The 15,262-nt window shown below is 45.8% G+C and overlaps 1 protein-coding gene across 2 annotated transcripts in view; it reads left to right on the top strand.

Annotated features, from left to right (window-relative positions):
• The window catches only part of LOC111840031 (1-phosphatidylinositol 4,5-bisphosphate phosphodiesterase delta-3-A-like), a 52,923-nt gene that overhangs the window by 17,212 nt on the left and 20,449 nt on the right, over window positions 1-15,262 (top strand). Inside the window, exons 3-5 of one of the 2 annotated variants that reach the window (XM_023804418.2) lie at window positions 7,718-7,946; window positions 8,465-8,594; window positions 14,537-14,762. In XM_023804418.2, coding sequence (XP_023660186.1) covers window positions 7,718-7,946; window positions 8,465-8,594; window positions 14,537-14,762 — 585 coding nt within the window. The remainder of the gene's footprint in view (window positions 1-7,717; window positions 7,947-8,464; window positions 8,595-14,536; window positions 14,763-15,262) is intronic. The other variant, XM_023804419.2, reaches the window with a different exon arrangement.

Raw genomic sequence — 15,262 nt, 5'->3', positions numbered from 1 at the left:
TTATTTCTATTAAGTTCCTGACCCTCAGAAAGTTGCTGGCCAATATCGCTAAATAATTTATCACAATAATGATTATCGTGATATAATTCAAGTCATTATTGCTTTGCTTCAAGGCTCCATTTTTGCTTAAATTCCCTTAGGATTACCCATAAAAATTTCAGAACATGAAAAAGACAGCACATGAATGGACTGCAAGCTAAAATCTAATTTTAAGAAATAAATCATACAAAAATAACCTTTTTTTTTGTAGGGCACAGTATTATACTTTTGATATTATTTCCAATTTTCATTTGAACTTCAGTTTAGTTTTAGTTAATTTTCTGTGTAGTTTATTAGTTATTTTAAAACATATTCCTGTTTAATTTTTATATATCTAGCTTCAGTTTAACTGAATTCTTCAGTTTAATTGAATTATTTTTGGACATGCTGGTCGGACAGAGGCAGAACTCATGCCGGTGGCATCTGTGTACCTTGCTGGTGGGACAATTTGAAGTCCTTGTAAAAATGATGCAGTTTGGTGAGCCATGGAGAACATGTTGTTCTGTGGAAAAGTAGTACTTGTTCCCTAGTCCCTGATTGCTTAGCTGCCCTTTACAGGGTTACCAAATTTGGTCACCTGACTGGAGTGAGATTTTTAATTTGAGACAAGTCTGCAAACACATTTAAATTTGTGTATTAGTTTGTAAATAGTAGGGGTGTAACAATACATCGATTTGTATCGATATTTCGATTCAACGGCAAACGATCCGATGCATTGATGTAACCGCATAAATATCGATACATGCGTTTTTATTTTCTGGCCTGCTCCAGTATTGTTTTCATAATCCACTCCGACGTATACATGGTCTACACCTGGGCTGCCCAATACGTCGATCGCGATCTACTGGTCGATTGCAAAGGTAGTGTGGGTAGATTGTATGGCATAAAAAATAGAGGATGGATGATGCGTTCAACCGTGCCAGCTACTGCAACCTACCGAGTCGCCTAGTTAGCCTCCAATTTATTTCTACTAAACTTAAGAAAAGGTATAAAAATGAATGGGGGAGCTGGACCAAGTAAGAAGCCAAAAACTGACCACTTCCATATGGAATGGGAGGAGGACTGTTTTATTTCACCATGTCATATTCGAAGTGCATTTGACTCATCTGTCAGTGTACCATTGGTATTCCGAAGAAGGGAAATGTGGAGCGGCATTTTCGGACTGTTCATAAAAACTACGACATTAACTTCCCTCCGAAAAGCGAGCTGAGAAATAGAAAGGTGAAGGAACTTAAAATCCAAATTCCAATTCAAAAATACTTTATTTATCCCAAAGGGAAATGATTCATAATAATAATAATAATAATAATAATACTAGTAATAATAAATATTAAAGAATACTCAATATTTTTATACATAAATATATGTTTTATATTTTTATAGTAGGTAGATGTCATGACCTGCTCGTCCGATCCTCGTGTGTGCCACGCCCCCTCATTACCTACGCGTACTACCCCGATTGTGATCACCTGTTTCCTGTTATTTCGGCTGGTCTTGTGTATTTAGTCCGCATCTGAAGCCGTTTTCCCCAGATCCGTCATTGATGTTCATCGCCGTCTGCCCTGTCTTTCCCTAATAAAACCCCGTTTCCTGCATCCTCGCCTACCTGCCTCGTCCTTCCCCGCTTCCTGCCTGTTCGCCGACCAGCGATCATAACAGTAGATCATTCTGACTTGGTCATTTACAAGTAGCTCACAAGCTAGCATACCTTCAGAGTGTGTGTTTAATACAGCAGGTGACATTGGATGCTACGCTCAGAGCCCACAATCTCCTGAACATGTTGACCATTTAATTTTTTTTTAAAAAAAAACCTCTCAAAGAAGAATACTGACATACAGTCGAACCTCGGTACAATGTACCCCGTTTATAACGTCTACACGAATACAACATTCAAATTTCAATGTCCCGAATTCGCGTAATGCAGTATTCCGTTTGCCGGTATCGCTTAGAACGTATACCTTTACAGCGTAAACTTCGATATGAGGTATGATTTTCAGAGGAAAATAGGCAAACTGACCTTCGTTACAACGTACAGCCTCATCTTCCGAGCGCGCGCACAATTCAGAATCGGCTGTTGCCGGCCATCTACATCGCTTAGCAACGCCTAACTGTATGAACCTATCCTCACGAAGCATTCCACGCCGGCCGGACTCCTTGATTGCAGCCCCCGTTTTTTCATGGTTTTGCATGGTGTCATGCTGCCGCATATCAAGCAAGATGCCTGCAAAAAGGAAACTGATTTTGCTGACCGACAAGGTGGAAATAATTCAGAATTATCGTGGTTATTGGTGTAATTGTGTGACATATAGTGAAAGAAATTAACAAAAGACAGGTGTCTAACACATGTATCAAAATTTATTTCAGCCAATTGAATTATACAGGTGTATAATTTCAGTTTGACATTAGGTTACAGTAAGGCGATTTGAACGATAAGCTGGCAATGGATTTTGCGTTATGTCGGCTGTCTGTGAGTAACTGATATTAACCTAGTTTGAAGAATACAGTTCCTATTCAGAATAGGAACTATATTCTTCAAACTACACAAGCTGTATGTCATAGTGTCAACTTGAGGGTTTTTTTAATATACATTTTGTGTTCTATCATTCATTTTGACGGACTTGGTTACAACGTACTATGGTTATAACGTACAAATTCTTAATGTCCCCCGAGGTATGTTGTAACGAAGTTAGACTGTACTTGTTTCACCGCAGAAGTCAGTCATGTTGTGTTGATCTTCCTCATTCTACATGTCTGTCCATGCAATGTTTTTTATGACTTTATTGAACTTTATTTAACTTGTTATTGTTGTATCCCAGCATAGGGAGAGCAAGCAGGGAACGAGGAATCAGGGTCAGGCAGACGGAAATCCAACAAACGGGGGGGGGGGGTTATTGCAAGCACAGCACACAACACGGGGAAAACTTCAATGACAGATCTGGGCGACAGACTGTGACGTGGACTTAAATACACAGGACTAGACGAAACAATAAGAAACAGCTGGGAACAATCGGGAATGCAAAGTTAATGAGGGGCGTAGCACACAAGAGGGTCATACGAGCAGGTCATGTCAGTTATGGACATACTTTTTGTTGCACTTTTGTATTTGTCTGGAGAAGACTTGATTCAAAATAAAAATTATTCACCATGTTAATCTACATCCAACCAAAGTTTTTATTTTTACCTTATTGCACTTTATTTTGCTTGATTTATGGGACATAATTATATTTGCCTTTTTTAATCCATTGAAATGTAAAGGATTGTGTGAAATTTCATCATTTTGACTACTATCCCCAGTATCGAACTGAATTGAATCGTATCGCATCGTATCATGGGAATTTCTGAGGTATCAAAAAAAAAATCGAACCGTTGGCTTACTGTATCGTATCGCGAGGAAAGCTGTGATTTACACCCCTAGTAAATAGTCTATAGGGATTGCAAACTAGCCCTACTGTCACGTCGCGTGCAGCACGGATCGGGGAATCAGGCGAACGGAAGCCAGGGATCGGGGAATACGGAGTTTAATGCCAAAACACAAAGCACACCACATAACGTCAATGACCGAACTGGGGATACAAACGGAAACGTGGACTAAATACACTGAACTGATGACAACAATCCAAAACAGCTGTAAAACACTGGGATTCCACATGAGGTTAACGAGGGGGCGTGGCACACATTAGGATCGGACGGAGTGGGGTGTGACAGAACCCCCCCCCAAAGGCGCGCACACCGGGCGCGCCCGAGAGGAGGCGACGGACGAGACGAGACCGGGGAACAGGACCTGAAAGACAAAAACCAAAAACATCAACGAGAAACAGGAAACAAGATAGAGACACAGAACAGGAATAAGAACAGGAACCAAGACAAAACCCAACAATGGACAGGGAACGCAGACAGACAGACAAAGAAGGGAGACACAGAGGGCACAGAAGGAACACCGAACGGCGACACAAAGGGGCCAGGAGTGAACACAGGAACCACAGGAGGAACAGAGGGACAAGGAGCAAAAACAGGCGGGACGGAGGGAAAGGGAGGAGGAGCCAGGGGAGCCCGAGAGAGCCCAGGCGGGCGACGGGCAGCGGCCGGAGGGACCGCAGGCGACAGGGAGGAGGGAGCAGGAGGGAACCACACAGGGGCCGAGGGAACAGGACGAGGGAGAGACGGAGGGGACACGGAGGGAGCAGGAGGGAACACCAGCGGAGGCAGGTAGGAGGGGGAAGCCGCGGCAGGCGACGGCGCAGCCGTAGCCGGCGAAGCCGCCGTCCGACGCCCCGCCAAAGCAGGGGGGCCGGGAGGCGACCGACACGGAGCCGGAGACGACGCCGAGGACCGGCACCGAGGCACCGGGGGGGACCTGGAGGGGACCGCCGACCCAGAGCCGGAGGACCCGCAGGCAGCCACCGAGCGACAGCTAGGGGCCGAACGGGCGAGCCAGGGGGCAGGGCGGGCGGGACCTGGGCCCGACGCAGGTGTCCCCGCCCTTTCCGGGAGACTGATAGGCGGGGACCTGGCCGGGGTCTGTCACACCGGGGTGACGGTGGAGGAGTCACAGGGGAAGTCAAGGGGGCAGTCACAGGGGAAGCCACGGGGGTAGCCAAGGCAATCCCCGAGGGGTCCCACTCAAGCTCCCCCTCCGACTCCACTATGGAGGGAGGAGCATCAGGGCAGCAGTCCGGGACCTCCTCGGGGACAGGAACATAGGGAGTCGTGGGGGGCTGAGCTGAGAGCTCAGGGGCCGCGGGGAGCTCAGGCGGGGCCGCGGGGAGCTCAGGCGGGGCCGCGGGGAGCTCAGGTGGGGCCGCGGGGAGAGCGGCGGCCTCAGGCGGGGCCACGGGCAGAGCGGCGGCCTCAGGCGGGGCCGCGGACATGCGGCCAGCTGCAGGCACGGGAGTCACTGGGGGCGCAGCTGCAGGCATGGGAGTCACTGGGGGCGCAGCCGCAGGCACGGGAGTCACTGGGGGCGCAGCCGCAGGCACCTCGGGCGTGCGGCCAGCAGGGGGCGCCGCAGGGGCAGGAGACGACACGGGCGCTTCTGGGGGCGCCTCTGGGGCAGGAGACGACACGGGCGCCTCTGGGGGCGCCTCTGGGGCAGGAGACAACACAGGCGCCTCTGGGGGCGCCTCTGGGGCAGGAGACTGAGCTGGGAGCTCAGGCACTGGAGTCACGGGGAGCACTGGAGTCAGGACAGGCGGTGCAGGAACCACTGGAACCTCGGGGGACGCTGCCGGCGCCACAGGAACCTCGGGGGGCGCTGCCGGCGCCGCCGACTCCGAGCCAACAGGGGGTGCTGCAGGCAGAACAGGCGGTGCCGCGGGCAGCGCGGCGGCAGTAGCAGCTGGCGATGACGCAGGCAGGTCCGGAATCGGCACCAGGATGGGCGTCGGGCGAGCAGGCGTTGTCCCTTTGAGGGCTTTAGGGACCCGGGGTATAGCGTCTCTTACGGCGCGTATGCCGCCGTGCCCCAGATACTCTGGCCGATAAAAATAAGCCTCTAATGGAGGCGGCTGCTCAGCCACTGCGACGGGGGCTTTGGGTACCTGTGGGGGCATCGCTGCGAGGGTGTCCATGGTGCTCAGGGATTCCCCCTGATCACCAACAAGGAGAGAAGCTGGGGAGAGAGAAGCAGCTCCCAGGCGGATGGTTGGGGCTTCCTCGGGTGCGTCTCCCTGTCCGCGTTTCTTCCGCTTCTTCTTTGGCCGCCTACCTGTCGTGGGCAGCGGCGTTTGGGACACCTCCGGCAGCTCGGAGAACGGACCAAAAGGCAGTCCGCTGGCGAGGGCTGCCTTCCGCATATTGGTTTCTGCCACCCCGCGTCTCAGCTGCCTTAGGTTGTCACGCACCTCTTCGGTCAGGTGCGCATCGCCGGGTAGGGACATCACCTCTAACACGTCCCTGCTCCGGTAAGCTAGAGCCCGATGCAGGGGATCCTCCAGGACCTCGGGCTGAACGAGCCAGTGCAGTACCTCGTCGGTAGCGCTGAGGTATTCTTCCTCCGTGAGGTGAGGCGTCTTTCTGCTGAGTTCGGTCATTCTGTCACGTCGCGTGCAAAACGGATCGGGGAATCAGGCGAACGGAAGCCAGGGATCGGGGAATACGGAGTTTAATGCCAAAACACAAAGCACACCACATAACAATGTCAATGACCGGACTCGGGATACAAACGGAAACGTGGACTAAATACACTGAACTGATGACAACAATCCAAAACAGCTGTAAAACACTGGGATTCCACATGAGGTTAACGAGGGGGCGTGGCACACATTAGGATCGGACGGAGCGGGGTGTGACACCTACACTTTTGATGTAGCTAATTTTAGGTAAATAATGGGATAATATTGAATTACCATAAGACTTCTTGCATGAGCGTGAGAGTCTGAAAGCATGACTGTCACACCAGATGCATGAAAGATGGCAACACTGCACATTCCCCTTGATGCATTTATGAAAAGCCACCTGCTAGAGTTCAGTCAACTTGTCCAGGTATTTCTGGCCACTTTCCAGACACAGTTTGTTTTAATACTGTGCCTGTTGGATGGGATTAGGAGACTGTTATGCTTGGAATTACAGTATACATCTTTGTGAACTGAAAAATAATATTGATTATGTCCGCCATCATAGTTAAAATTATCATGATTATTATTTAAGTCTGCAGCAAGAAGCCTGTGTTTTACGCCCCATGCTTCATGCTTCTCGGCTTCTCCACTCTTCACAGGATCTGTGCTCTGAAGTAATCTGTTTGTTCCACAAATGGAATATACTGTAGTACCTGAAACGTAGCAGTAATTCTTCAGCAAAATATATTTCCCTCTTTGATGGGAGGCCATCTTGAAAATGCACTTTCAAGTGATTGCCCAGTGGCCGAATGGATAAGGCACCACTCTCCAAGGCTGGGGGTTGTGAATTCAGTTCCCATCTGGGTCAGTCACCTTCTTCTTCTTCAGGGGTTGGTGTGTGTGGAAGGTGCTTGGTTTGAATTCCATGCTTGGCAGAGTAATCATATCAGCAATGTCCTTTATGCTCCAGAGGTGTGGGCTCTGCCCTCTAACCCAGTGTTTCCTAACCCAGTCCTCGGGAAACCCTGGACAGTCCACGTTTTTGCTCCCTCCCAGCTCCCATCCAATTAGGAACACTGAATACCTGGTACAGGTGCACTGTGAGCTGAGAGGAAGCAAAAACGTGGACTGTCCGGGGTTCCCTGAGGACTGGGTTGGGAAACACTGCTGTAACCCTTAAGCTTTGCTTTCTCTGGAAGGTGCGTGTATGCCTTCAAAAAAAGGGAGCAAGATGGAATATGTGGAAAAAAACACATTCTACTGTAATTTTACAAATAAAGCTTCATTTAATTTATTGTTGTTAACTTAAATAGAGCTTTGGAGAGAAAAAATCTCTGCTCGGTCAAGGAAAGCATTATAGTTTCACAAGCATCAGATGTTTTGCATATTTTTCCTTATTCAGGAAACACATTAGGTGTGACCTTCCCTATCTAAAGATCAGCATTCACGTTTACAGTCCATCAGTGCAGCATTATAGAATTTTATGTACAATATAATAATTTAGTTTATTTTCTTTTTGGATGAATAAAAGTATTCCACAACAAGGAGGACATTTTAAAGTGTGTGCTGTATCTCTTGTTACTTCTCTCACTCCATATATCATCCCTCCACCGGGGCCCACGCAGTCTCAGTGGCAGATGTGGAGTGTGTGCGTGAGGGCTGCCAGTCAGAAGTACTGCGAAGGCTGGGGGTGTCCCTGCCGGAGGGCCAGTGCTTCACTGTAGTCTTCAAAGGGGCCCGCAAGAGCCTGGACCTGTGCTGCTCCACTGAGGAGGAGGCTCAGAGTTGGATCCATGGGATCCGCACTCTCCAGGACAGGCTGAACAACATGACCCAGAAGGAGAAACTGGATAAATATCCTCCACTGTGCTCAGGAGGCCGGGCTAAGCCTGAGCCCAATGGTTTGAATGCAACTAGTGTTTCATAAAAGCTACAGTCCCAAAATGTACTTGTGGTGTATGCCTCTGTGAATCATCTTCTTTATAAAGATTTCCTGTTTTCATCTGTTTTGACTCTGTGTCTGTGTGTGTGTTTAGTTATAAATATGAGTCGCTGCTGTGTACCTGCATGCTGCTGTGTCAACCAGCTTTCATAGTGAGAGCAGTCTGGAGTCACAGGCCCAGGACTCTGCGGCCGTGTGTCTGTGAATTCACAGGCCAATGAGTTCAGGACTCTCTGCAGCTGTGTGTTTGTGAAGTCATAGGCCTGTGAGGACAGAACTCTCTGGTGCTGTGCGTCTGTGGTGTCACAGGCCCATGAGTTTAGGACTCTGTTTCTGTGTGTCTGTGGTGTCACAGGCCTGTGAGTTCAGATTCTTCTCTCTCTCTTGTGCTTTTGCAACCTTCCACTGTTGTACCCTTGACTCCCCACACCTGGATCCGGGGCTACCTGAGGCGGGCTGATCAGAACCAGGACGGGAAGATGAGCTACGATGAAGTGCAGCATCTGCTGCAGATGATCAACATCGATCTGAATGAGCAGTACGCCCGCTCCCTCTTCAAGGTGGGTTCATCACTGACATGTGTAGGGGCTAAAGCCGTTACTGTTACTGACTGGGTGACATCTCAGCACAAACACACTAACAAATAAAGCATACATTTTGTTTTGTACATAAGTAAAAGTACTAAGTGGTCTGTAAAGCAGAACACTCCAGCTTCCATCCATCTTCCAAAACTGCCCTTCTTATTCAAGGTTGTATGGATTGTTGTTGTTGTACATACATACAAGGTTGTTGTATGTATGTAGGGATGGCAACCTATCACAGGGCACAATAACACACATGCAGGCAATTTGGTAACTCCACTCAGCCTCAGCAAGTTTTTGGAGTGTTTGTAGGGGGGACCCTTAGCTGAGAATTGAACCTAGGTCCTAGACGTGTGAGGCAACAGTGCTAACCAATGCACCACTATGCCACCCCATATGTCTCCTTAGCTATACTAAAATAATTCATTGCATGTCCCCGGGCCCATTCGGCCAGTTTCTTTTAAAGAATCAGTTCCAGGGTGGCGCTCCGAGTGATATTGTCATTGTACACATGATGACACATGACACATTACTTACCATTATGGTGTGGGTACTGTGTTGTCTGTGCATTATGGGCAGGATAGGTAACTGGAACAGATTCTGTTACTCCAGGAAACTTCTGACAGTAACTGCTACTGCAGTCGTGTCCAAACCAAGGACATGGTAGGTTTGACCATTTTTACAGCACACATCCTAGACCAAGGACTATATAATTAATTAGTTATCTGTAAATCTACACACAAACTGTATGTATATAATTATTGTAAAACACATGCAGATTTTATGAATGAAAAATCCAGGACACACATAAGCAGTCATTCATTTCATCCAAGCCAATTCATCCCTTATGTTTAACCACACATACAGTACACTCCCTGCCAGGAAATCTGAAATTCCAGTGATAAATACTTAAGAACATAAGAACATAAGAACATAAGAAATTTACAAACGAGAGGAGGCCATTCGGCCCATCAAGCTCGTTTGGGGAGAACTTAGCTAATATCTCAGAGTTGTTAAAATCTTATCTAGCTCTGATTTAAAGGAACCCATGGTTTTAGCTTCCACTACAATAGCAGGAAGACTATTCCATACTCTGACTACACGCTGTGTAAAGAAGTGCTTCCTCAAATTTGTTTTAAAATGTTCTCCCGCTAATTTCCACTTATGGCCACGAGTTCTAGTATTTAGACTAATATTGAAATAGTCATTTGGCTGAACAGCATCCAGACCCGTTAGAATCTTATAGACCTGAATCATATCCCCCCTTAGTCTCCTTTGCTCAAGGCTGAACAGATTCAGTTCCGCTAACCTCTCCTCGTAAGACATTCCTCTAAGACCAGGAATCATTCTCGTAGCTCTTCGTTGCACCTTTTCTAAGGCAGCAATGTCCTTCTTGAGGTATGGTGACCAAACCTGCACACAGTATTCTAGGTGGGGTCTTACCAAGGAATTATATAAGTGTAACATCACCTCCCTTGACTTAAACTCCACACATCTAGAGATATAACCCAACATTCTGTTCGCCTTTTTTATTGCTTCCCCACATTGGCGAGAGTGGGACATGGAAGCATCAACATACATACCGAGATCTTTCTCGTAATCAGCTACCTTTATTTCAGTGGAACCCATAAAATATCTGTACTGTATATTTCTGCTCCCTGCATGGATTACCTTACATTTATCTGTGTTAAATTTCATCTGCCAAGTATCAGCCCATTCGCTAATTAAATCCAGATCCCGTTGAAGCCTCTCTGCTGCTTGATTAGTATCTGCTACCCCGCCCACCTTAGTGTCGTCTGCAAATTTAACCAGTTTACTGTATGTATTCGTGTCAATATCATTAATGTAAATTAGGAACAATAGTGGTCCTAAAATTGAACCCTGCGGTACCCCACTATAAACGGAGGCCCACTGTGACATAGTGCCTCTAATAACTACTCGCTGCTTCCTATCAGTTAGCCAGTTTTTGATCCAAGCTGCCACAGTTCCTAAAATTCCTGCAGCTTTAAGCTTTAACAAGAGCCGTTTGTGGGGGACAACATCAAAGGCTTTCTGGAAATCTAAGTAAATCACATCATAGGCCTTTTTGTGATCAATTTCACTTGTAGCTTCCTCAAAGAACTCAAGCAGATTCGTTAAGCAGGATCTACCTCTCCTAAATCCATGTTGGCTATCCTTTATAATGTTATTTGCATCTAGGTAATCTACTATTTTCACTTGAATTATAGCTTCCATTATTTTTCCAGTAATGCTAGTTAAACTGATTGGCCTATAGTTTGCTGGATTACTTCTATCCCCTTTTTTGAATATGGGTGTTATATTAGCATGCTTCCAATCTGATGGTACCACACCCGCAGATAACGATTTCTGGAATATTAAAGTCAAAGGTTGGCTAATAATATCCCTCATCTCTTTCAAGACTAAAGGTAAGATGCCATCAGGCCCCTGCGATTTATTTATTTTGAGTTTAGCTAGGCTTAGTATCACATCAACCTCAGTTATACATATATTGGTCATAGACGATGCTGTATTCGTATTAATTGGTGGTAAATTACTTGTGTTCTCTATTGTGAACACCCTTGAAAAATAATCATTAAACTCGTTTACCATATCAATTTCGTTATCAATTATAAGGCCCTTACTATCCTGCAAATTAGTGATTTCAGCTTTTAGTGCTCTCTTAGAGTTAAAATATTGGAAGAAACCTTTACTGTCATGCTTAGCCTCCAATGCAATTTTTCTTTCTACATCCCTCTTTGATAGCCTAATGTCATTTTTTAACTCTGCCTGTAGACTTAGATACTCCTGCTTGATTTTGAAATCATTAGTTATTTTCCAGTTGTGGAACAGAGCCCTTTTCCTCCTGACTTTATTCTTAATTTCCTTAGTAAACCACCTTGGTTGTCGTTTCCTAGATTTAGTTTTGCTGGAAACAGGTATGAAGTCCTCTTGCACTTGCAACAATGTGCTTTTGAAAAATTCCCATGCCTCTTCAACTGTTTTGCTATTTAACTCTGTCCAGTTTACAGTTTCTAATTTCCGTCTCATACCATTAAAGTTAGCCTTCCTAACATTGTATACTTTTAATTTAGACTTTGCTCTTCGGACACTAAAATTAACCTCGAATTTAACCATGTTATGATCACTACCGTACAATGGGTCTAAAACCTCTAATTTTCCAATCCTATCCTGGTTATTACAAAAAACGAGATCAAGAAGGGCTTCTCCCCTGGTAGGAGTATTAACAAACTGAGTAAAAAAACAATCCTGTACTAATTCCACCATCTCAAGTTCATTTACAGAAGAGCCAGAGACTGTGTCCCACTGTATCCCAGGTAAATTAAAATCACCCATAACCACCACATCATTTTTATTACTCATAATCCTGATATCATCATATAATATTCTGCTTTCCTCTACAGCTACATTAGGTGCCCTATAACAAACCCCGACAATTAGGCCATTTGAATCTTTAGCATCAAGTTTGATCCATACAGCTTCTGAATTTTTATTTTTATCAGTGAGTTCCCTTGCCTGCAAGTTTTCTTTTACGTATACTGCAACACCACCTCCCTTCTTGCCTATCCGGTCTCTACGGAACAACGTATAACCATCCATATTATATTCATCACCATCATTGTCACTCATCCATGTTTCAGTTATTCCTATAATGTCGTAATTGTCTGAAGAAATTAAAGCCTCTAAGTCATTAATTTTGTTTCTAATACTCCTAGCATTCAAATACAGACCACTAATGGTAGGCCTTTTACATTGTCTACTTTTAATATTTATTTGGGCTTTCCGTCTCTCCCCACATAAATTCATAACTGACCTCCCTGCCCCCCCAGTCCCTAGTTTAAACATTCCTCAACTATTCTGCACATACGCCTCCCCAATACACTGGTTCCCCTATGGTTCAGATGCAACCCGTCCGGCTTGAACAGGTCCCACCTGTTCCAGAAGGTCTTCCAGTGCCCCATAAACCTGAACCCCTCTTTCCTACACCACCATTTTAGCCACGCATTTAATCCCCTTATCTCAGCTAATTTTGCCTGACTTGCACGTGGCACGGGAAGTATTCCAGAGAATACCACCGTGGATGTTCTGCTTCTAAGCTTATCCGCGACTTCTATAAATTTATCTTGCAGAACAGCCCTTCTGCCCTTTCCTATGTCATTGGTGCCAACATGCACCACGACCACTGGATCCACCCCGGCTGGGGCCAAAAGCCTGTCCACTCGATCTGGAAGGTCCCCTACCTGGGCACCAGGCAGGCAAGACACCGTACGGGACCCTCTATCACGGGTGCACACATAACTATCTACACCTCTTATAATTGAATCCCCTACTACCACAACCTCCCTCCTACTGGGGTTAGGTGGCTCCTTGGTGCCCAAGGGCCCACCTGCCTCCCCAGTCTCTTCCGGCTCTAAAGCTGGAAGCACCTGAAAGCGGTTAGAAACCGTTACTTCAGGTGATGCCGCCTCTGTGAACTGTGTACGCCCTTTTCTACGTCTACGACCTACGTTCACCCAGCTCTCTCGACCTACCTGTTCATCATTCTCCCCCCTCCCCGCTTGTGACGTACACATAGTCTCCCTAGAAGGCGTATTAACTCTCTCCTTTAACTCATTGCTATGCTGGATGAGAGCCAGTCGCTCCTCTAGGTCACGAACCTGGACCATGAGTGAGTCAACTAACCCACATCGCTCGCAGACGAAGTCCGACTGGACGCAAGCATCCAGAAGGGCAAACATCTTGCAAACACAACACTGAGTTGGCCCCATAATTACCTAACTCACTATGTCCCCGTCCTTTACTCCCAGCCCAGTATATTAATAGAGATTGTTTAAACTTTTAGTTGATCTAATTAACGTATAGTTAAAACAAAGTGCCGAGTACACTAAAGCACTAAATTAACACTTGCGTTAAATCGGTACTTTATTATAAATTATCCGGCAGCGTCAGCGATAACAACCTTTAATTTTTACTTTTAAAATAACCAAATTTACAATTACTTACCCGAGATTAACTTCCTGCTGAACCACGTTTAGCTAAACTAAAGCGAAGTTGCTCTAGGGAGGCCAAAAAACCACAAAAACCCTCTCAAAGCAGGCTACTGCCGGAGCGGGAAAAAAAGTGGAAAATGTCCTCCCGGCCCCGACCGGCGACCGAGCAAAGCTCCGGAGCAACTGACCTTTTAGAGTTAATGTTACCGATGTTCGATAATATTACCCGCGGGTGTTTGATGCGAAGGACGCAAACAGAAACGCCGCTCGCGCCCGCAGCTGTCGGTAACACTCACAAGGACAGACAAGTACACACGTAAAAATAAGAGTAAAAAATGAAAACAACAACAACCACCCACGTAACCGTGCTGGCACACAAACGCTCAAATATACCTTTACAGATAATTCAAATCAAATCAACCGCTTCAACAGGCACACAACACAACACAAGTGCACACAGCGACTACACCACTCCCGATCAGTACAGCAATCCCAGCAGCCTCTACAGCAAAATGATTGACAACCCCTACACCTGTGTTCAGTATCCCAGAGCTTCTGGATGTGTCATCCTGAATATTTATAGAACTGTTTATATGTGTGGCATGTTTTTTTGAATTTGTTGTATGCCTGTTCATTGATTTAATGGTAAATAACATTGGTTTTGAGTAGTTCAGTGCTTGAACAAAATCAACTGTACCTGCCCATGTATACAGTTACACATTTAATTCAAGACTATTTGATACCTTGGTGAATGCAACAGATTGATGACTACTTGAATTTTTTTCAGAAGCTCCAAGATCCAAAGGTCCAACATTGTCATGAGTTCTTGGTTGTCATGTATACATATTTATAACTATTTATGAGAGGTCAGTATCCATGTGACTTGCTTTTGGATGCAACTCCTGTCTGCAGAAGTGCGACCACTCTGCTGATGGGCGCCTTGACCATGCTGAGACCGAAGAGTTTTGCCGGGAGTTGCTGCGCCGGCCTGAGCTGGACCAGGTGTTCCTGCACTATTCCAGCAATGGTTGTGTGCTGTCTACCACTAATCTGCGGGAGTTCCTGCGTGACCAGGGCGAGGATGCCTCCCTCATCCATGCTCAGAGCCTCATCCTAACCTATGAGCTGAATGAGTGGGGTAGGTTGATGCAGGCACCTGATACAGCCACCTGTAGCATCTTGATCTTGGTCTGCCTTCTCATGGGTTTTGTTCATTTGAATGTGGGATGCATGTGAACACAAAACCAGGCCTTCTGTAACACATCATTTTAAGGAACCTTTTGGAATTTGATAAGCTTATGTATTTACAGTGGGGAATAAGTATTGAATGCGTCAACATTTTTCTCAGTAAATATATTTCTAGTGGGGCTATTGACATGAAATTTACACCAGATGTCAGTAACAACACAAGTATTCCATACATACAAAGAAATCAAAACGATTAAATCCATAAATTAAGTTCTGTGTAATAAAGTGAAATGACATGGGTAATGAGTATTGAATATGCATACTGAAATTTATTTAATACTTAGCTGGAAATCCTTTGTTGGTAATGACAGCTTCAAAATGCCTCTCGTATGGAGAAACTAGTCGCATGCATTGCTCAGGTGTCATTTTGGCCCATTCTTCCACACAAAC

This window comes from Paramormyrops kingsleyae, chromosome 5 (genome assembly GCF_048594095.1).
Source record: "Paramormyrops kingsleyae isolate MSU_618 chromosome 5, PKINGS_0.4, whole genome shotgun sequence".
Classification (NCBI taxonomy): domain Eukaryota; kingdom Metazoa; phylum Chordata; class Actinopteri; order Osteoglossiformes; family Mormyridae; genus Paramormyrops; species Paramormyrops kingsleyae.
This window is presented reverse-complemented; position numbering and strand designations above follow the sequence as displayed.